Genomic DNA, 24,558 nt, shown 5'->3' with positions numbered 1-24,558 from the left:
ACATTCATCTCGACCTGTCTTCAGACCCTCCCCCGTCACGTCGCCCTACAGCACGATGTTGGATACATCGCAACGTCCCTCGCCTTCGAGTAATACTACTCTGTGACGCAGGTGCTACAAGCTGGAGTCTGGAAGCGTCTGATGACCTTCGCAGCCCGCTTCCTGCAGGGCGTGACCCACAGGAGTCTCGATACGTTTTCTATCGCTCTGTGGTGGCTACACAACAGCTGGTCTAACCTCAGGCTCCTTTTTGGACAGGTAGCAGAAGGTTGAGGGCATTGTTATCAGGTTTTAGTCTGCATGAACGAAAGAAGTATGTCTGGCCCTTACTTCTTTCTTCATCATCCCCTCTACGGGGAAGCAGCATCCTGGTCTCTGCATAGCTGACCTCGAACCTCTGCAGGTAAACCATGCTTCCTTGTGTTCCGAGTATTGAGTCAATACTGTCGCGTCCCCCATACCCTGACGAGGTGGTATTGGGAACGTCCTAACCCAGAGTTCCTTCTGGAACTCCAGGTCAACTGCCTAAGACGGGTCACACTTCTTCCTTCACACACAAGCTTACGTAGGCCACATGGTTCCTTGCGGTGCAAGGAACTTGTGAGGTGCAGGGACTCCTTTTCTCGAGTGCGACTCACTCGGATTCTGAGTCCCCGGGTAAAGCCAAAGCCAGTATGGCTGGGGACTTTCCACCCTTCCTAAGGGATAAGTCACCCTTTGTAAATAGCGTGGTTTGTATTTCGGTTACGGAACAAATGACAAATTCGAAGATAATTTGTATTTTTCCTAACCATACAAACCTTAGCTATTTACACATATTTGCCCGCCAGCCCTGTCCCCCAAGACAAGTCCTACCTCTAAGTGAAAGTGAGTATTCACCTGTGTGTGAGGGGGAGGAGGGGTAGCTAGCTACCACTCCCCTACCCCCCCGCTAACTAGCGCGGGGGTAATACACCCTCGTTAAATTCTAATGGCTCGCCATTTCAGCTACGCTAAAAGTAATAACCCTTTGTAAATAGCTAAGGTTTGTATGGTTAGGAAAAATACAAATTATCTTCGAATTTGTCATATTCATCATATGGGCATATTTTTTTTTATAATTTTCTGTATTCTTTGCAGATTAGAGGCTAATACTGTATGATGTTTTGAAAACTCGTATAGCAGAAAACCTGTAGTCTGAGCTTTTTGTAGTTTGATTGCCATGAGTTTCAAGATGACATTATTAAGCTTACATTATTTCCAATAGACTTTTATTTCTTAGAGATATCCTAAGTTTGCGATCTCCCCAACAGCTGGTCTTGGTCGCACTGGATCGCTCATCGGCTGCTATATGATGAAGCATTTTCGCTTCACAGCCGCGGAAGTGATAGCCTGGCTACGTATCTGTCGACCGGGTTCCATAATTGGCGGCCAGCAGCAGTGGCTAACTTCGTAAGTTTAGTCTTTGTTTCTTTGCTGCTTTAGTCTTTTGAGGTCTTTCCATGTCAGCAGTGTCTTTGTGGCTGATCCTTCGGCCATCTTATAATTTCATTTCCACCTATTGTCTTGTTTGTTATTTGCTTGACAAGTAGTGTATCAAAGTACTGTACTGTATTATTATTATTATCACTAGCTAAATTACAACCCTTGTTTGAAAAGCAGAATGCTAGCCCAAGGGCTTCAACAGGGTAAATAGCCCAGTGAGGAAAGGAAATAAACAATATATGAGAAGTAATGAATAAAGAATGTAAAATATCCTAAGATCAGTAACAATGTTGAAATAGATCTGTCAGATATAAACTATGACGAGAAATTTATGTCAACTTGTTCAATATAAGTTTGAATTTCTGAAGTTTGGTTTGCTGTTATGTATTCTTAAAGAAGGCTTTTACCCTAGTTAAAGTCTATGAGCATTTTGCTGTTCAGTTTTACGAGTTTGTCAAATGTTGGGTCCTTTCAGGTATTTGGTAAGATGTTTTAAATGAAATTCTAATGTTCTTTGTTATGAGATTTTCAACTAGATCTGTGCTTTTATGGAATCATTTATTTTTTAAATAAAGAGAATTTTAAATTTTGGTTAGTGATGCCTTACAGTTTTTTTCTATTTTATTTTTTTGTAGGAAACAATCCTCTCTGTGGCTCGAGGGTGAAATTTTCCGTAGTCGCAACAAAAATCAAAACCTCAACAAGAAATGTGAATTTGGAATCTACAGCATTGCCTGGAGAAATCACATCACCAACATTAATAATCAAAACAAAAACAATTTGAACCATACTAAGAAAAAACTGGTGAGTAATCATTTAGTTGTCATCGGTATTGACTTCTTCACGTCTGTAAATTCTAGTGATTTCCAGCTGTTGCTTCCTTTTGTGATCCTAAAGCTGGGTTTACACGGTCAAACGGTTTGTCAAACAAGTGTTTGAAGTGATGTTCGAACGTGTGAACGGGGTATTTGGTTGTCGAACACGTTCGTCGAACGGTTCGAAGAAAGTCTGTTCTTGCCTGACTTTGTGGGCGGGGCTTCATTGTCCAAAAACCTTATGCAGTTGTGGCTGACTCCACCTCTTCGAATCGTTTGACAAACAGGTGCAACAACCGGGTTTGACGAACTGTTCGTCCGTGTAAACCCCGCTTTATTCATGAGGGTCAAGATGCTCGGCTTCTAATGCACTTTTCCTCATCTGTCTTGTATATTACTACCACTCTTAATATTCACTTGCATTTTCTAGTTTATAACCTCTGATATATATTATTCCAGGTATTGCAATTATTTGTTTTTTAATCCTGAGTGATACTTCCCTCCATTTCCTGGTTTTAAACTATTATTCATATTGTATTTATTCGTCTTTTCACCCTATTCTCTTCCTTTATTCTTTTTTATTTTCTTATTATTTCCTCTTCTATTACTGTTTCTTTTCTTTGTTTGGATTTTGTTTTATGACCAACCCTTTTACTCCTTAACGTTACAGTACATTTTCAAAATCCCTTTCTGTTTAATTGTCATTTTATTATCTTACATTCTCCCCTGGACAGTCCTGGATAATCTTGTAAATTATGCCTTAATATTATTCTTCATCCCTTTCTAATATCATACACCGTAATTTAGAGTATACCTACTCTGTCCAACAATTTTTATATATTGGGACCTCTTTCTGCCTGTCTCACACACAATTCCCCAAGTGTATATATCCATCTTTGCTGTGCTGTAAGTATAAACCAGGGGTTTCTTTGGTTGTGTTTCCCTTGTTCCTACTCACTGACAATGTTTATAGTCATCTTTTTCACCCAATCCTCCCTGATAACCTTACAGGTCAATACTTCCTCTGACGACGAACCGGAGCGGGAGGAGAATGTACAGGTAGTGTTGAGTGGGGTGGACACCCTGAAAATTGATGACCACTCGTCTCACACGGATAACCATGATAAGTATATTGAGGTATGCAGGTTTGATGACCCTAATTTTGGAAGTTAATTGAGATTTTTTATAATCTAGATTTATTATATTATTTTTGTACATAGTTTGTACTTATTATCTTATCGGTACCAAATCATATTTTGTTTGAAAACGTAAGATTTTACATCTTTACGTGCTACTTTTTTATGATAATGTAATTGATTGTTTTTTTTTGCAAAACATCATAATCTTTAGTTGTACATTTGTTTGTATACGTCATTAATTGTATCTTGAAATCCCTACTTTCACAGGATGTTGCTAATAGTAATAACGCCAACATAAAAGAATCGGAGACAAGGTTAATTAATGGTCTATCCCAAGGGGATCGACTAAACCAGCTAAAAGCCTCAAGATCACACACAAGATCTGCAACAACTGGACGTGTACAGTAAGTATCATACAGGTTTTTTTTAAAAGCATGCTTATAATTTTGGCTAATGCAGTAAGCACTTTTAATAGTTTTTAAAAGATAATTTGATAGTTTACACAGCTCATCATATTTTTTCAAGTGCTTATTTAATATTATAAAAGTAAAAAAGATTTATCATTATTTTCATATGCCAAAAAAAAAAGTGTAAGCTGAACAGCTTGGGGAAACTGCTCTTGGTACATTGTTCAATAGCTTTAATTCACTTAGATAATTCTTGCGTAATAGGGAAACGGTTCTTAAGGATGTAAAACTGTTTACCAAGACAGTTTTCAGGTTTTCAGAAAGTTTTTTTCCATGCCTGCGATGGGAATGACTTAGTTTTGCAATACTCATGGGTGTGGAGTTTTTAGCATATGTAAATCAATTCTCACTTTTTAGATTTGATAGTGTTATTAGTGTTATCATACAAAATACAATTTTAATTTGCTAATTAGGTCCATTTTGGTGTATAGGTCTGCCACCGTTAATTTATTTTGCAGCCCCTTTAGTTATAGTTTCATGTTTTGATACACCTTCATAGTACAGTAGTACAGTACATATACATCATTCTCAAGTTATATTTATTATTGTGAATATGGTCATATATTACTAAAATTTAATCCTTATTCAAAATTTATGAAAATTATAAAATACAGTTTATCTTATTGCAATATTTCATCAGTGTATTTTTTATTTAATTGTTATGAGACATTATTCTCATTTTATAGAATGCTTTAAGTGACAAAATTAAAATTAAAACATATTAAATAAATCCATATACTGTACTGTACTTAAATAACGTGAATACTTGATGAGAATTTATTCGTGATCCCATGTGATTTTAGATAAAAATTTCACTTCATAACAGAAATAGGTTCTAGAACTTGAACGTAAATATGGTATTATGTAGAACTCGAGCACTTCCCAATTAAGAATAAAGGCTCTACTCATGTCATTTTAATTATGAAGGACATTTGACATTACTCCTTGCAAATACAGTCAAAAATATTTAAAGCAAAAGGATCTATTCTTAGAAGCATGATATTGAAAATTGATTTTAGCCACGAGAGTAGAATTGATCGAAGCATGATAGAGTATGCATGGTAGACTTCACAAGTACTATAGGTAGTTCTGTAGTTCATTCACTTTCTTCAGTTTTATCTACTCCAGTGTTAGGCGATATACATTTAGGATGGATCTGAATAATAATAGCACCACAATTACCACACATATCTTCTGACATTCAATTTAGCTCAAAAGAAAATGCAAGCTAGATTTATTCTAGGTATATTATTCCTTTCATACTTTATAATGCACATGATTTTCTTTAGTGTCATTTGAAGTCATACAAACTATATTTATATTATTGATGTAAAAAAAAATCAATTAATAGTTTATGTGAGGAAAGTTAAGTTTTATTTGGTATAGCAGATTTTCAAAGTCCTTTTTTGTATTACCAATCATTTTAACATTTCAATTTGTATTTATACAGTTTACAGTATTTATATAGTTTTACTATATATATGCATATATATATATATATATATATATATATATATATATATATATATATATACAGTATACACTAATGTATTTATACATGTGTACTTTATACTTGTTATGGAAAGGAATGATTACTGAAATTTTGAGAATGGAATGTGCTATTGCTTAGTTAGGTTTATTTTGCTTAAAATTTCATCCGTTGAATAATATTTGTTAGGTACTGTTTATATCACAGCATTGGTTGGTTTAACTACTGAGCCTTTATTTCTATTACAGTACTTAAATAGATCTGATTAGTGCAAAAAAACAGGTTAAAAGTTTTAGAGATAACTTTGAATAATGTTACCTCAGTTAATTAATCCAAAACATTCACAATGCTTTAGAAAATATCTTCCATATTTCTCTTTTTCAATTTACTGTATTTAGTCTAGAATCTTTTATGCTGGCTTAATAGATGTTTGTGTAGCAACCCAATGCTGTTATTACAGCCTTGAGGACAAAGCTCATGTTCGCACCAAATCCACCCCTCTGGGGGGCACTGTCTCCGGTGGCAGTAGTGGGGGAGGACGAGAGGCTGTACTTTCGCCCCTAAAGGCCGGCAAAGTCTCGGCACTTACTGCCGCTCACCGAGACACTGCACGTAGACCTATTCGCACCACCACCACAGCCACCACTAAGAGGTGAGTTACAGCACCTTCTTTGTGTGTGTCTGTATAATGATCCTCAGAGCTGGTAAACAGTTATGATGAGCTTGATTTGGCTATGAAGTATTACACCTGTTTCATAAGTATAAAGGGCTAAAGAAATTTTACTTTATCCCTAAAAAGCTACTAAGTGTTAATATTGTTTCTCTCCTCTTAAAATTTTCATACTGTACTTCTGTTTATTATATTTTTATATGATTTTCTTATACTCTAGTAATAATATTATGTTGCTAGAATCTCATTACCTTTTTCTTGAGTTGTTATTTTAAATTATTGTTTCGTCTTTTTGATTACTTGGTATCTTAGTCCTGCTATAATTCTTTATTGGTATTCATCCAAATTTCAGTGATTGTTGGTCCCCTTAATCAGTGAAATTCTATGAAAATGGGGTATCCCAAACAGAAAGTCATGTTTCATGCTTATAAGTTTGCAGTCCACTCCCTGATCTTGAATTTTAAACTATATACTTTTTATTTTGAAAATTCTTGAGGACTTTGATGCTTAACTTTCGAGAACAAAAATTTACACGTTTTATATATCGCCAGTATTATAGTAAAACCATTTTTCTTTACAATTTCATGATTTTTTTTTATCAAGTTTACTCTTATAATTGTCTTGCAAGTACTATGCAGTTAGTTTTATTTACTTTGGCAGTTTCGTTTACTGTACAAGTACTTGCAGTCTTTCTTTTATGGTGCTATGATCTTTTTAGTACAAGAATTTATACCTGATATTTCATACTATATATCTACTTGATTATTTTTCTATGAAGGGTGACATTTGTCTCGAATGCCATTTATATAGTCATTACTTAACTGTTACTATTATTCCTTTTCTTGATAAGTAATGTTTTTTATAGGGAGCATAACTAAAATATTTGTTTCTTGGGTAACTTCTTTTTTTTTTCGTCAAGTATTAATAGGAGGAGTAAATATTACATTATGCAGGTTTTAAATCTCCAAATATGAGCTTTTCATATGGTTATTATAGATTGATAGACTCCAGTGAAGGGTGAGGCTAATTTATTTTCTCTTGGTTATATAAAGTAAGTTTCTCTATCAAAATTTGAGATATTTACAATCTTTAGGTGCAGAACAAAGTTACCAGACTTTGTAAATTCTTCTGGTATTTTAAGCATTAATGTAATTACGATAGTATTGCTTGTAGTTTCATAAAAATTTTAAATAGATGTATTGTACTATTTTGGTTTTTGCATGTGTACAATTCTAAGAGTTTATAGAGTACTAACAAAATGCATTCTGGGATCAAGAAACTTTGGAATTTAGAATGGTTTGCCTTAAAATATTTTTTATAGAATGTGAAGTGAGTTTTTATGTAGAGATGTTTTCAAGTATGTACTGTATTCTAAAGGATTTCCTGAAAGCAATAAAATGCAGTGCAGGCATTGTTGGTATAATAGGATGCCTCTTCCCATGAAAGGTGTTTGGAATTTTTCATAAGTAAAAGTTAGATCTTAGATGGGTTTCTATAGTTTTCAGTTTCAGAAGACTTTTTCCAGGGACTGTAGTAAATCATTTACCTATTAACTTTTTCACCCTTTCACGCAAGACATGCATGGCTATTGGGATCTGTGTATCGAGGCTCTGCTCACCGAGGAAACAAAGCACGGGGGGTTTCTCATGCCCCTGGACCTCCCTCGGCATCACAGCCCCTTACGAGAGCCCTCCTCCAGTCTTCCTCTGCTCTTTCAGTCTCAGAACTACCACAGAGCTCTAGTGGATCATCATCTCATGTCTGTGGCAGGAAGGCTCCTTTAACCTGTAGCTCTTCCTCTTGCTCATCTCTAGCTAAAGCCACTTACAACATAAACCTCTCTTCTTCTTCCCCTCCGTCTGCATCTACTTCTGTAGCGAAAGTTTCCTCAATTTCCCCATCTGTTTCTTCGTCATTTTCTTCTCCCAATGAAAATCATGCTCGTAAAAATGGGGATGTTGTTATTGCATCTTCAGAGAATGTAGATAATGGCAATATTGGAGATCACATCCACTACGACAATAATAACCATGAGCAGGAAGAGGAGGAGGAGGGTAATGGCGGTGATAGCTGTTTAGTGCGGGAGGACCTCCATAGTCGAAATGGATCTCAGGTGTCCCCAACTACCGTGAACAGCAAACTGCCAGTCTATCGCGTTGTAAAGGGAATAAAAAATAGTAATCAACTTTTTAACTACCGTTTCTCTCCTGTGTAAGTTAGATGTTTAGTGATTAGTGGATTTTTTTATTGCATGAATTTGATACTCCCTTTTCCTTTCATTCCTGATTTTTTCCTGCCTGCATACAAACTTTTGTGTAGTTTACCAAACTGTATGAATTAATTTTGCATGGTCAAGGTATTTAATTATAATCAGTACATGCAGTGCATGCTGTAATGCCCACATTGCTTTGGGAACCACCAGTGTGTATTGCTTATGCTAGCTTGTTAAAGAGGAGTTAGAAAATACAGTTAAGAAGTGGTTGCCAAGTTAGCTTTTGTTACAAACCAAGAAATGTGTCTTAATATCAGTTTAAGGTTTGAATTATATAAGATATGTAAGCATGTACTCTTAATGCTTCTAAACATAAACCATTACTTAATGACATTGGGCAGTTTTAGACTCGATAGAAATTAAGTGAAGAAGCAGGTTTATGCTCCCTCAACTATTAACTTTAAGCTTTTTGCTAATCTGAATAAGAAATCCTCATTACCTTGGCCCTCAACATTTGCTAGATGCTACCTACTGTAAACTCGACATCTCTCCTCTTGTCATAGACCTTCAAAGTACATGTAAAAGTGCACTACCTATATTCGATATCTAAACTGATATCCAGTTGGGTGTTTCAGACACTAAATTTGAAATTTGAATCAAACTTCAATCCTGTGCTGCCATCAGTACTCTATGCATGTGTCAATGTTGTAATTGGTGCATTGAATAGTTTTATAATAACTTTACATATACCTGTATATGATATTCTTATTGAGGTATTTCTTTACCTGAATCATTTGCAAATAATTCATATTTTAAATAACCATTTCATGAAATCATGATAAAAAAAGGTATCACCTTTATCTTTTGCATTATCTTTATATGCATCAACATATAAAAGTCAATTCATCCACTTTATCTCTATTCAAATTGCTTTACAGTCCAGCCGTATGTATCTCTCTCTGTCTGTTTTATCAAGTATAAGAATAAACCAGTTTATTTTGTCAATGATAACATAAAATTATTGAATATTATGATAAATATTTAGACAAGGCTCACCACAAATACATTTAAAGGTAATGATTTCCTTCTGTCCCCTAGAAAGATATTGAAAATTACCAATAAAATTTACAATTGCTTACATAATAAACAAACCCTAATATGTTACAAAAGCCTAGTTTGGCACAATTTGAATAAGAACTCTCTTCTAAATTAACAAAATCTACTAGTGGTCTACTGGTGTTGAGAATATAGCCACCACCTCATTCATTTTCATTATCTACTTTTGGTGGTCTTTCTAAAATGAGTACTGTATATATATACCAAGGTCGATTCTTTAATCTAATCATTTATTACCGTATTAGAATAATGAACTTCCTGGTACAGCATTTCGTATATTTTAAAAGTCACTTTTGCTATCATATCTACATTATTTCAATATGGTTTTATTTTAATTCTTTATCTTCCACTGCTTTTGATATTTGATTTGGTTATTTTGTGGCTATCAATATTAGTACAACTATGGTAGTATGTATCTACTTACATTAATCTATTTAATCATATTACACCAGTACCACTGAATTAAAGTCATTAGTGGCCAAACAACATTTTATTATTCTACTTTTTTATGGTATTAGTTTACTACCAGATCCTTGTCTCTGTACCGACGGAACTTAACACCACTTTTGAAGTATAATGGTAATGTTTATTTCCTCTTTCAATGGTGAAATAAAAGAAATTATGCCCTAATTCAGGATGTTGGATTTTCATGAGATCATGCCTTTTATTTACTGTTTTGCAGCCCCGGTAACATACATATTTTTAGAGTACAGGTACAGTACTCACTGTAGTTGGCTGACCTCCATTCAACGTCTGTTGAGGCTGCGTATGTCAACAGAATTTTTAATGAATATATTTTAGATTGTCCAGAGGTTGCAATCATACTCTTGTTTGCTTTGTCTTTTATTTGATAAGTTTTTAGTCCTGAATACTTTGCATCTTCGCACAGCATCTTGGCTTTCTCATTAATATGTTCCGTGCTTATTGGTCATGTGATCATATCCATACCGTAGAAGTTTTTCAATCGTTCTTCTAAGGAGCTTCAGAAGTCCATGATTTTATGTTAATTTCAGTTGAATGTTTGACCGACTAAGGGCACTCTTCTGTCAACAGCTGTGGTCACAGGCACAGAGTTGCTGCCACCCCTATTTGAACCGAAAGCAGACAGCACTCTGCGTTCATGGTCAGTTTCTGTGCATGTATCTATCGTTGCAAGCCTTCTTGAGGTCTGCAAAAAAAAAAAAAAAAAAAAAAAGACCTGGTTTTGGCCAACATGTATGTACCAGGTTCTTTTCCTTTAAGCTTTATTACCTTTTTTTTAAGGTATTCAATTTTAAATGACAGACCATTGAGGAGGTATTTCACTTAACTAGTAGAGTTCCATTCCCCTGAGTCTGATATGTTGTGGTTGAGCACAACTTTGGGTTTCGTATTGGTAGGGCAGTACTGATATTACAAGTTAACTGGGTTTTTGAGTACCCCCTCTCCCATCAGTATTAAATTGTCTAATCCCTGTAGGTGTAGCCAGCCTCTATTGTCTTTGGTGCTACAGTGACTTAGTGGGGCTTTCAGTTTCTACTCAGCATATGAATATCTTCCGCTCTCAGGACAGTATTCTGTTAAATACATAAAAAAGCAAATTTTATTTTTAAAATTACATATTTTATATTCCTATAATCAGTTGATGTTTATATTGCTTCTTCTCCAGAAGGTTGGTTTAATCAACCTTTACCCGTAAAATTTTAAAAAATTTCCCTTTTCCTTTCCCATCTATAAACACGCCCCTAGTAAGGAACATTCTAGCAGTAAGTGGTAACTGACATGCCAGTCTCTTTGTCTCTTCAGTTTCGAAGTGTAAATTATCCCTATCCTTTTAACACCATGAGGCATTGGTTAGGAGGATGGGCTTGTATATGAACATCAGGTAAATTAAAAATAAGAAATTTTATTATTAGAATTCTGTTTATTTCTATGAATCCCCCTGATGTTCATATTGCTGACTCCTACACTCTACTGGAGGCGGGATATCGGAGAAGGAAAGAGAAGGGATAAATTTAATAAAAGCAAATATACCATGGTTAAGATTTACTAACCTAGTCCAGATTACTTTTAACAACCCATCTCAGAATGTGGTTTGAAATATGGGAATCGAGATGGTTTAATAGAACTAAAATACTGGATACTTTTGATTGATACCAAATCAATTAATAAATTAAAACACCTTATAAGGGTGGTAAAAATCAACTAAACTCAAAATTAATTAGACCATGGCTCTGCAGCCAATATGGAGCCTAGAGCCTAGTGAACAATGATTCTTGAGAATAATTTATAGGGATAACCAACTTGGTAAGCTATTGAGTTGCTGCTAAAACTATTTCCAAAGAAAAAGGTTTCTTCAAAATTTAAGGGAAGTAGTTGCCCTACTCATATCATGTACCTTCACTTTCAAGCCTTTTATTAGATTTATGTATAATTCTTTTTGAGCTACTGTGACAACTTTGAATTATGAATGATATTGAATTTTTGGTCATAGGGTGATTAGAAACCTTAATTCCACAAATCTAATTAGGGATGCTATCTCTAGTACCTGAATTTTTGTCCACATAACATTGAATGGCTCATACTGGGCAAAGAAACATGTATTCTTCTGAAATACTTTCATCCAATATCAGAGAAGGTACATGAAAAAATTGATACAAACTCTTAGCCTTAAAATCATATTTTTTTGGCTCTGAATGAAGACAAAAGGGAAAAAAATCCTCTTGTGTTCCCAAAGTTTGATAGATAGCATTGTAGCCAAGCTAATGCAAACAGGAAAAATGTTTTAACCATGGGATCTGTAAGAGAAAGATATCAACTGTCCAAAATAAGGATTTTTTAAAATACTGCAAAACTACATCCAAATTCCAGAAAATTTACCTTACTGTACTACTTGAGGCCTTTCAATACTCAACAATATAATATTACTATTATTGTTACTAGCTAAGCTAAAACTATTTGGAAAAGCAGGATGCTATAAGCCCAATGGCTCCAACAAGGGAAAAAAACCCAGTAAGGATAGGAAATACGGAAACAGAATGAACCCTCAAGCAAGAGAACTTTAACCTAAGAAAGTTGAAGACCATGGCTTGATTTTGGAATGTTCTTCCCCAAGAAGAGCTGGCTAATATAGCTGAAGTCTTTTCTGCCCTTACAAAGGGGAAAGTAGCCACTGAACAATTACAGTACAGTAGTAAACCCATTGAGTGAAGAAGAATTTTTGGGTTATCTAAAGTTGTCAGGTGTATAAGAAAAGAGGAGAATGTGTAAAGAATAGGTCAGACCTATTCTGTAAATGCATATGCAAAGGAAAAATGAGCCATAACCAGAAAGGGACCCAATGCAGTACTACCTGGCCAGTGAAAGGATCCAATAACACTCTAGTGGTAGTATCTCAATAGGTGGCTGGTGCCTTGGCCAACCTACTACAATTGATATAATACCTAAAAGGGCAGATTTAATCCCCGATACTTGAGCAGAAAATTAAGCTTGGATCTAAATCCCCTAATTGTTGAAATTGAATGTCTCTTCTCATACAAAATGAATTGTAAAAATTTAACAATTCCAAGTTAGACCTAGTCACTGACGGACTCTTAGCTTTGCACCAAAACATTCCATTTTCTTTGATAGGAAACATTGTCTTTCAGAACCTATAATAGTCAGTCTAGAGGGCTTTAGAAACCCTTTGTTTATGAGGATACGGTGTAAAGTCTATATGCGGTCAGATGTAGCACAGGTGAGTTTGGATGAATCACCTTTGAGAGAAGTTGTTTATGCATGACTTTGTATGGCAACCTTCTTGGACACTCCAATAACAGGTGCCATAGATTTGAAATATTCCATGTGAGCCCAGAAAGGAGTTATTAGCATCATTCTTGCAATTCGCAGAAATCCTGAGAGAAGTACTAAAATATCCAGACGAACATCTTCGCACATAAGGGATAAGTAGAGGTTTGGAAGTACTTACGTTTTCAATATGAGAGATATAAGGATCCAGGCTACCACCTCAGTTTTAAAACTAACATCTTCGCACATTAGGGATAAGTAGAGGTTTGGAAGTACTTACGTTTTCAATATGAGAGATATAAGGATCCAGGCTACCACCTCAGTTTCAAAACTAACATCTTCGCACATGAGGGATAAGTAGAGGTTTGGAAGTACTTACGTTTTCAATATGAGAGATATAAGGATCCAGGCTACCACCTCAGTTTTAAAACTGTTAAATTCTTGGTGTCTCAAAGATCGGCTAGAAATGGCAAAGTAAATACTAAATTTGAGGCTCTGTGAGAAGAACTCGGACCTTCTAGATACCTTGTATCACTCGTCTTGACTGAAGTTTGCATTAAAACCACTAGACTTTACTGAAAAGTTCATTAAACTCGCTAGTTACCACTTGAGTAGTTAGGTTAAGATTGTAAAAGGTTAATCAGACCTGAAATAATACAGTACTCTGAACTTAGAATTAAATTAATTCCTTAGCCACAACATAAGGAGCAACAGTATTGGCTTTAAAATCCTAATGTAATAAAACCTAACCACATAGGCTGAAGCAAAAACAGTCTGAATTGGAAGCAGTGTCATCATTCCTTCCATAATCAACGAGCCTACCTTTCCTGCTTAAATACATTGCTAAACAAAACGTAGAGCAAGTGATTGAGATTGGTTGAAACTTTGTTCACCCCAACAAGGGAATCGTATGATATACCATGCCATCCACTTGTGTAATACAATATAATTTTAGAGCGTTTATACTTTAACAAATGGAGGGACATAAGTATCTGGACACCTATTCGGTCTTCTGACTCACAATCTAGTTGCCTTATAGAGCGACTAGGATTGTGGCATACAAGGGGTTAGCAGCAGAAGGGTCTAAATTAATTAAATCTGAAGTTTAACTAAGGAAACTAGCAATATCAAGAACTTATGAAGCTCATCATTATTGAAAATTGACTGATCATGAGAATGGTTTAAAGGCGGAATTTTGCCATTAATGTCGTGATCCCTGCAACAATCAATTAGCTTAGTTATCCCTGGATTTTCCCCTGAACTAACAGCAAGTTTCCTTTAACACTTTACAATGTTAACTTGAATGACAGTTGTTGAAACATAATTTCACATGGAAGGTACCATGAAGGAAACACACTTTTCACAACGATTATTTAAACCACAGTACAGCATTGCCAATTCCCGTGCATACTTGTGCAGTAATTGCTAAGAAAAAAACTGGGAAGACATCTCAATGTGCAGTAATAAGGAAACAATCTGGTGAAGGTCTGATAAGTACTGCACGACTGAAGAGAGGAAGAGACTGGTGCATCAGTTACTACTTACCGCTAGAACTACTAGAATGTTCCTTCCTTTACTAGGAGCATATGTTTATTGAAGGGAAAGAAAATGGGAAAATTTTAAATCTAAAAGTTTTACGGGTAAAGGCCGATTAAACAGCTTCTGGAGAAGAAGCAATATGAACATCAGGGGAATTAATAGAAATAATTGGGATTGTGTGTGTTTTTTTAGAAATGGACGAATAGAAAAAAACTGATGTACTGTACAGTATATCATTTATTATAATTTTTTGTACCTCATAGTCAACCCAAAAGACTGGATGCTGATGATTATTGTGTTAGGCGTGGTATTGGAAGTGACAAGTCTCCCCCCCCCCACACACACTTTCACTTGGGGTAAATGACTTACTGGATAAGATGTAATGTCATCTTAATAATTTTCAGCATTATGAAGGAGTTTATTATTTTCTTTAATGGATTTTCAAGTATGGTAGTATAATTATAAATGGTAAAGAAAAAGAGAAACACACTAGTACAGCAGTATACCTGGATAATATTGAAATTATTGTTAAATTTTTTTTTTTTTTAATGTGAAGCTAAGAGAATTTCTCAGCCACGAAGGATATTTTAAAAGACTTGGAAAGTTTTTCTTTCAAGGGTAATAACATCACTTTTATTAAAATTGTGATTTTAAATTTATTGCCTTATGTAAGAATGTACAAATGAGGAAGACGACGACACTAAAAAATATACTTTATTTGAATATATTTTGTAACTTTTAAGTCAGAATTTAAAATGGCTCTAACAGAATCATCTGGTGAAACCTAACCTTTTAGTACATTCGGGAGTCGATGATTTCAGCATCCTATAGTAAGTGCACGTGAAGTACCTTATATAAATACAAAACTTCTGGGAAAAGTATGCTAAATTGAGATATAGCCTCCCCTGCTAACTACCAACAGTACAACTAGCAGAAATAATACTGAATGAAGATTGAAAAAAAAAACTGAATTGATAGCTTATTCCCTTGTCAATATGTTGTGCACATATAGCCCATGTTGATAGTTTCTCTCAAAAATGTTTTTATATCAAGATAAGAAAGAGACAAACCTCTTTAAATCTGTGATAAAATGAAATTGATTTTTTTTGCATGGTTTTGATTCTATTTGTGTTTGTGTAAATATATCAGTTTGTGCATGCTGCATTCTCTGGTTACCAGTTACAGCTAAATAATAAGATGTTAAGAAAATATTCTATTTAGAAATCGAGTAAATTTACAGCACAAGGCTTATGACTAGAAGATAGGTTCCCATATTGAACAGACAAAGGTTTATTGAACTCAAGCTTGATTGATAGGGATCACTTTAAAAGGTATATTAAGATAATAAAGATCTTTGCAATATTATAGGTTGAATGAAATGTTAGAAAGACAAAATCCACATCATATCCAACAAAAGAAATTTAGTACGATAAACTGATGTAAACTGTTTTGGGTTATACAAAATTCTGTGTAATAATTTCACTCGGGTTACCGACCATAATTTCTAACATGCCGTCATTTGAATATGTCTTTTTCCTAATAAGTAATTCTACCAGGTGCTTGGTATGTATTATTAGTAGACGACAGACGATTTTAATTGCTTGTTTAAAATTAGTAAGCATAAGTTGAAGTATTATTAAAGATCTTCCAATTAGTATTTAGTTGTACACATGCGGTTAATTTTAGGTCAGAATTTAGATAGTAGGTAAACCCTTTGATGTAAGATATGGAAAGGAGGTGACTCAGATTATCCATGTGTTTACTAGTGCGTTTGGTTTAGTTGTACAGTATGTACAGTAGAAAGGACTTTGATAGTGTATATAGATAGGACTCATTGTCGTTAAGTAGAAATAAAGATGTGCAATGCGTGACCTATTTAAGGGGTTCATGTTTGAGAATTCTACTGATACACAGCATTATTCTTTGAAATATATTGAGATTCTTTACAAGCTTTGATGAAGCCAAAATAGTATTATAACAATTGCGTTTGTCAAGTAAAAAGAATTTTATCTTTCATAAGGAAATATTCATCTATTATGAATAATGGAAATGTGTACTGTAACTGGTACAGTATTGTAATGGCTTTTACATTATTTGCAAAACAAATAACTGAGTAGTATTGTAAGGATCAAAATTTGGCATGCTTGGTTAAACTTGAAGTTCAGAAATACTTTAATCAAAGAAATGTCTGCTGTACCTTGAAACTTACCAAAATTCTTCAATTGTTCATAACTTTTTCTTGATTTCTGTAACCTTTCCTTTTTGAAGTTGGTGTGACATTCCTACTGGGTTATGCCCCATTGTGTTCTTTCATAACTTACATCCATTCTTTCTTCCTCTCTTTAGACTTGGGCTGAGTAAGGTAATTTTCTTGCTAAATGCCATTGACTACATATACAAAAATTGCCTTGAGGAAAAGAAGTAAGTCTTAACTGATTTTTTAACTTCTTATTTTTGTTACGTTTGGATTAATTTCTACAGAATTGGTGTGACCTAAATGGGGCAGATTAACTACCATAGAGAACTTGGTATACTGTACAAGGAAAAAGCAACTTGGGTGTTCATACAAATTATGAATGCATATTACTTTTATTTATACTTCCCGTATTTACAGAGTAAGAACAGATATACTATGTTTTGAGTGACTGCTTAAAACAATCTAAGTACTGTAGTACTTAGATACGGAAAATAAGCCCCAATTAGAAAAAAAAAAAAATTATTTTAGTATATATGGCATTGCCATTTCTTGACTTATAAGTAGTGGACTTGATTCTTAAGCTCTCTTCTAACCACAGTAGGTTCTCGGTTTATGACGGAGATCCGTTAATTGGCATAAGTGATTTCTAAGTAAGTCGGAACACACTTAGATGCATTACTGTACGTAAACAGTATAGTCGTGATAATCTAGGACATAAAAATGTTAATGACATGGAACATAACTACAACTGAAAAAAATATACATAAATATACAGTACTGTAGAATACTAGGAAACTGTAAAAATATTACAACTCCTTACTTGTACTACTGTGTTTGGCTTGCACACTGGAAGGGGTGATGCAAAGGGTGGAGAGACCAGTTTAATGGGAAGAGGAAGCTGCAGAGAGGGAGAACCTGCTGAAGGTGCTGGAGATACTTGGGTAGGTGAGTCAGAAATGCAGGAAAGAGCTGAAGGAGGTAGATAGTACTAGATTTGTTTAAGGACTCTACCTTCTTCAAGTACCTTTCCAGTCTGGCCTGGAAATTTACATTCCTCTTCTCATCCAAGATCCACTTGTAACCCACCAGCAAATCAATAAACCCTCACTAGATTTTATTGTAACTCGCAGTGTTGGGGTCCTCAGCGTCAAACTTCGCCAATCCTTGGTGTATCAGTGCGAAACCTTCTGACATGGTCTTGGTTGTAAATCTTTTAGGCTCTAGTGCTTGTGTCTCTTCCTCTTCTTCACTTATCTGCTGCTCATATTGAAAGATGTCATCACAAGATAACTCCTCTCTTAGAGATACCAGTAACTGTAACATCATCAGCATTCACCCCAAAATTAAACACTCTGGGCAACAACCTTTTTGGTGACATCAATTGTCTCTTCAAAGCCATGGAAATCATGCACAAATTGGGGACAATGTTTTCCATACCAATGAAGTTTGCCTACTTGCTTCAAATCAGCCCAAGCATCACCAATGTTATTCATAGCTGAAATAATGTTGTAGGACTTATAAAAGTCCTTCAGAGTCAAGTACAGTATGGATTGTTTCCAGTTTCTTCCAAGTCCATAGGAAATATCCTTCAAAGGAAAGAGGCAAAGGCATTTGTTCCAGAGGCTGCAAAAGGAGAGTGGTATTAGGGGGAAAGTAAACCACCTTGATATTTGAATTAAAGTCATCCAAGGTTGCAGGGTGACCATGGGCATTGTATAGCACTAATAACACTTTAAAAGTCAAACCCTTGTAAGCACAATACCACTCCAGTTCAGGTACAAAAAAGTGAGTTAACCAATCTTCAAGGACATATAATTGTCACCCAAGGCTTCTTGTTTGATCTCTTAACCCTTCCAAATGGCCTAAGATTTACAGCCTGATACACAAGCAAGGGCTTCAGCTTTTAGTCATCAGCAACATTACCTGATTTATGGCCTGGTCCTATCTTCTCCTTGGTGATTTGGGATACGTCTCCCAAATGAACCTGTCTCATCCACATTAAAAAAAACCTGTTTAGCAACGTAACTAATTAGGATGCCCACTTGCCTTGAAATTTATGATAATTTTCATGCTTCTTTAAACAACATGAACCAACCCCTATTGGCCACAAACTTTTAATCATAACTCTGTTTCTCTTTTTTTTCTTCTGTCAAACAATCTTTAATCTTTTACCTGAATTACCATTAGGCTCACTGGGACATGCTCTTGACTGTCCTTCCGACCAGAGCAGTAACAATATATCCACCTTAATAATGAGACCATTAAACTGCTTTGTCATCACTGTCAATTTCATTGGAGCAGATCCCTTCATGTGATCAAGGATACGATCTTCATCCTTGTTAATTGTAGCGACAGTTGAATGGCCAAGTTTGAGGACTCAGCCAATGTTTATTGGTGTTCTTTCTATTATCCTATCTCTATTCAGGTGATGGCTTTCCTTTCCTTTGATGCACTACCAGCATCGTCTACCTTACACTCAAAATCAGTTACGAAGAACAAAAGGTTACGTGAAATGTTACCAAATAGGCACAGAGAAAATGACAATCCATAACCGTGTATGCAAAAGGCAGAATTATGCAGGAATGGCAACTGAGGGACTCTGACATTTTCTTCCGCCACCAAAATGAGATATGGGTCTTCTACACTTGTGCGAACTAGTCAAGCAATTGCAACGATGAAGGTTAAAACCAATTTTCTTAATATCTCATCTGAAATACGTAGTATCCATGAAATGTCATCCTTGTGAGCTAAAGATGGGGGATTTGGGGGAGCATATAGGTCTGTCTGCTGAGTCATCAGCAGCCACTTCCTGGCCCTCCTTGATCCTAGCTTAGGTGGAGAGGAGGCTTTGGCGCTGATCTTATGTAATATGGTCAGTCTCTATGGTATTGTCCTACTTGATAGAGCAGTGTTACTGTCCCTTGCCTCTGCCATTCATGAGTGGCCTTTAAAGCCTTTAAACAAGACTGCTGTAACCCGAGGACCTACTTTACGTTTATATTGCTTCTTAACGTTTCTACATCATTTTCTACTTACACTTGGTATTTGATTATTATTAAAGCCACTTGCGCTCAGTGCTAAATGGCTTTCAAAATGCAATTGACACTGACGTAATTGGTATTCTGGTAGTGGTTTGGTATTATTATTTCTTTTTATTAGAGTAAAAAATCACACAAACTTGAATATGACAGTACAGTACTTTTTATCTAACAGTAAATTACATTCTGGTGGTTATTTATTCATTATGATCGTAGTATTTTTTTTTCTGATAAACATTTGCATATTTTACATACTATATACAGAACTGTAATTTATAGTGTGTCTGGAATATGGTTTGTGATTTTTCTATGCTGGCATTATCTTAGGCTAATCTGATAATTACAGCAGGAGAGGAAGAAAACTTCAAAACTTGTACTGTATTTTATCATTAACTCTGAGAAGGATATGTGGTTTTTTTTTTTTTTTTTTTTTTTTTTTCTTTTTTTTTTATGATGAGGATTACTGTATGCTAAAATATGCATTACAGATCCTCAACTTTACAAACATAAATCCAACTGAAATCATAAATCCAAAGATATTGTATCAAAAGTGATGAATCAACTTTATATAATTTGATGCACTAAGCAAAATGACATTTGCAATATGAAACGGGACGATTTATTGACTTTTGCAGCTGAAAATTGTAGGAATGTGAGTTAGTTGAAGCTTACCTTAGGCCAAAATTTAACGCAAACAATTTGACTTGCAAACAGCTTCATGGAACCTATTAAGTTTGTAAGTTAAGGACTTTTTGTATGAGATTACAGAAATTTTACCAAATGACGTACCTTGTGACTGAAAAAAAGTAATTAGATCTTGGGAGAGATAGGAATGTAATTTAAAGGGAAAACAGATCTCTTTCTTGAGACCTGTGAAGGATTTTTCAATATTAAACTTACCCGATAATCATGTAGCTGTCAACTCCGTTGCCCGACAGAATTCTATGGAGGGATACGCCAGCTATCACAATACTAGAAGGGGGTGTACTTACCAGCGCCACCTGTGGCCAGGTACTATAGTACTTCTTGTTGACACCTCCTCAATTTTTCCTCTGTCGTGCTTCCGGCAAGACGTTCTGGGATACGCTTATGTTCTTGGAGTATTTTCACGACTTTGGTGAAGTATTTCTCTTTGATTTCGGCTGTCGCTTTACTGGAAACTTCTATATTAGCTTAGTTAGCTTTTGGAATTAATTTGATTAATTATGGTGACGAAGAGAGTATGAACTCTCTTTCACCTTTAAATGGCCGACCCTTCCCTTAGACGGAAGTGTTGGTGTCTAAGAGAGTATAGACTCTCTTTCTTAATTTTGCTTAACAAAAGTTATAGATTTATTTTATTTCTCTCCGCCGCTTATAGGCCTCTTCGATTAACTTCCTTTTATTATAAACTTATTAAAATTAATTTTTATATTTGTTTATATTCGACCTTCCTAATAGTAGGCGGTCTTTTCTTGGTACCGAAGTTAATTAACATTGAGCCCGTCATTTCGGTTTTACCTGTTAACATATTATGCTATTTTAATGTCTTTGAAAGAATTTCTTTGATAGTCTAGTACTGTTTTCAAAGTTGAACTAACGTTTTGTTTTGTCTCTGCAGTTGTTGACGTTCAGAACGTTCAACTTGCGCTCTATCGTTACGATAGAGAAAGATTTTTCACGGTTTCACGTTGCAGTAAGAGTAACCGTGTCTAGCGTTTTGTTCATTCTTTCTTAACTTAATGGTTTTAATCCTAATAAAGGAACTTTTCATTTTGGGAAATATTTCAGTTTTTTCCTTTAACAATAATATGTTTTAACGATATATATGATTGGGCTCTTCTCTCAGGTTCTAAGTCAAGAGAGAGAGAGAGAGAGAGAGATAGAGACGGAGGGAGAAAGAGGAGGATAAACGTTTCATTCAAGCGAGTAACGTTGTTATCGTTTTTGCTCTTCTCCCTAGTCTCTTTAGGGGAAGAAGGTAAACGTTTCTAGAGTGATCTAGTGTTTAGTCTCTTTCCAGCCACTGAATTATTTATCTTTCATTAGATTTTTCTGTTACATTGTAATTCTGTTTTCGCAATTACTAACTTTTGAGAAAGGATAGAATTGCGTGTTTCAGGTACAAACCACTTAAAGTTTCGAGTTCAGTGAAATAAGTGCAAACAGAAAATCAAAGTGATAAGTGATTAGCGCAAAGTGTGTCAGTGTTGTGCGTGAGGGTACTTCTGTGCGCGCCAGTCGTCCTCCCAGTCCGGGACCTCTTGCAAGCTCCCAAGCCCAGGGGAGAAGCAATGTCGAAGGACAAAAGGGTTCAGCAGGCCTTGATCGGCGCACAGAAGTATCCTCGGTGGTTGTGGGCGTGTCTTACCGAGACCGTCACTCCCACCCGCAGACGATTGAGCCCTTATTTTGCTCGTCTGCAGAAGAAATTTAGGGGAGAAAACGCTGGTCTTAGGTCTCAAGACCTCTTAAACGTAAAGTCCAGACCTATGCCAGACGTACGAAGTTAGAGTTCAACAACCCGGATGCAGTCATTGGGTTAGCTCTGACTCTCCTCAGTCATCAGTTGAATGCACTCCGCCTAAGAGGAGTAAGGTTCTGCCGCAACAGATCTCTGCTGTTAAGGCTTTACCTCAGCAGACCTTAGTGTCTGCCGACCCCAAGTTGACTCTACTGCAGTCCATGCAGTCACAACTTTCGGTCTTGATGCGTGAGTGTCGGGCTGAGAAGGTTGCGCCTCCGCCTGCGCTCGCTCCGCCTGCGCTTGCTCCGCCTGCGCTCGCTCCGCCTGCGCTCCCTCCGCCTGCGCTCGCTCCGCCTGCGCTCGCTCCGCCTGACCGCAGTACCACCTGCCAGGCGTACGATGTTGAGCCACGTTATGAGTTTACTGATCCCAGTGGTGTGCAGCTCCCTCCGCCTTCCTTAAGGCAACCGCAGCAATGGGAACAGGAGGCTTATACCTCTCTTCCTCCGCTTCCACTTGCTGTTCCACCAGTGAGGCAACACTCGCTTGAGGTACAACCTCTCCCATCCATGAGTCAGTCTCCTCAGCTCTCGCTGCAGCGAGCTCAACCCTCCTCAAGGCAAGCACCTTAACACCTTAGCCTTGCGCCTCAGGAGCCTCAACTTGCGAGATTTTTACTGCGTTCTGTGCAGCCACTACCTTTTCGCTCTCAGCTCACACCGCAGGAACCTCAACTCGTTCCTCAGGAACTTGCTACTGCGCATCCGCCAACCACTCAGCAAGCGCAACCCTTGAGTTCAGCCACTCATGCCAGGAGTCAGCCTCCTCCACCCATGCGCCTACCTTCTGCTACTTCCTTTGATCAGCCTTTGCAGACTGAGCCTCAGGTGTTCCCTCAACGGAGTCTTGAAGAGGAAACCACAACTATTGTTGTTCCAGCTCGTTCTGACTCTGCTGTTCAGCATACCTTACCTCCATTTTCAAACCTTATGATAATGGAGGTTATTTGTATTACTTATAAAAATATATTTGTATTCCTTGCAATATATTTTTAACAATATCGCAAAATATGGCAAAAATATGAATCATGAGTTATGAATGTAAGGTAAATATTATGTTGATATTAAAACCCCATGCAAGCATGCATAAAGCACTCTAGCACTGGTCATGGAATTTCTGAGAAATGTTAAACGCCATGCACACGCTCTGCTTACCTTTCAGCATGCTCTACATACAGCATGCTCTGCTTACAGCATGCTCTGCATACTACATGCTCTGCATACAGCATGCTCTGCATTCAGCATGCTCTGCATACAACATGCTCTACATACAGCATGCTCTGCATACAGCATGCTCTGCATACAACATGCTCTGCATACAGCATGCTCTGCATTCAGCATGCTCTGCATACAACATGCTCTGCATACAGCATGCTCTGCATTCAGCATGCTCTGCATACAACATGCTCTACATACAGCATGCTCTGCATACACCATACTCTGCATACAACATGCTCTGCATACCTTACCGCATGCTTCTCAGTCACACATCTTTGGTTGTTGCCAACTCACTAGACTGTCAAGCAGTTTCATAACGTTGCCTTCTAGTCTGCTGCTTTTGCACCAGTGAACCCTCACTGAGAGAACTTAGCTTTTCTAGGATATGGTCCCTGTAGATGAGAAAGTTCTTTTCTCCCTCCTTCTGATATTCCCTTGAGGACTCTGTCATTTGGAGGGAGCCTTTAGCTGCATAGCCTCCTATGGACTTTTATTTAAGCATAACATGCTTCCAGGGAAGGTAATGGTTCCACTTCAGTCGCTAATCCCGTCTGTTACCACACCTGCTCCCATAGACCTTGAGCTGTGTTGCAAGACATGCAGTCCAAGCTTAGTCCTTGTTAGAGGATTTTTTGTTTACGGAGTCAATGTGTCACGGGGAAGACGTTCAACAACCAACAGAAGTGACTTGTTGTGACGCAGTGCGGCAACCTCAGCAACCCGATAAGGAGTTGTCTGTACGACCCAGACAGTCTAGACAGATTCGGGTTGTCACTGTACTTCCTCGCTTGCCCATGATTGACAGTTCACAGACTGTGCAGCAGTACCATGATCTTGTGTCCGGCTCCGTCAGACGACTGGCTTTTAAGAGCTCCCACAAGTCGTCGCTGTCTGGAGATTTTCAAATGGACTATGGATCTGACC

The 24,558-nt window shown here is 36.6% G+C and overlaps 1 protein-coding gene across 2 annotated transcripts in view; it reads left to right on the top strand.

Annotated features, from left to right (window-relative positions):
* Cdc14 (cell division cycle protein 14) overlaps positions 1-24,558 on the top strand; it is a 283,378-nt gene that overhangs the window by 249,874 nt on the left and 8,946 nt on the right. The window contains exons 6-11 of one of the 2 annotated variants that reach the window (XM_068360567.1): positions 1,293-1,431; positions 2,100-2,268; positions 3,291-3,416; positions 3,686-3,822; positions 5,835-6,026; positions 7,620-8,221. In XM_068360567.1, coding sequence (XP_068216668.1) covers positions 1,293-1,431; positions 2,100-2,268; positions 3,291-3,416; positions 3,686-3,822; positions 5,835-6,026; positions 7,620-8,221 — 1,365 coding nt within the window. Of the gene's footprint in view, positions 1-1,292; positions 1,432-2,099; positions 2,269-3,290; positions 3,417-3,685; positions 3,823-5,834; positions 6,027-7,619; positions 8,256-24,558 lie in introns of both variants that reach the window. The other variant, XM_068360559.1, reaches the window with a different exon arrangement.

The sequence above is a fragment of the Palaemon carinicauda genome, chromosome 2 (assembly GCF_036898095.1).
Source record: "Palaemon carinicauda isolate YSFRI2023 chromosome 2, ASM3689809v2, whole genome shotgun sequence".
Classification (NCBI taxonomy): domain Eukaryota; kingdom Metazoa; phylum Arthropoda; class Malacostraca; order Decapoda; family Palaemonidae; genus Palaemon; species Palaemon carinicauda.
This window is presented reverse-complemented; position numbering and strand designations above follow the sequence as displayed.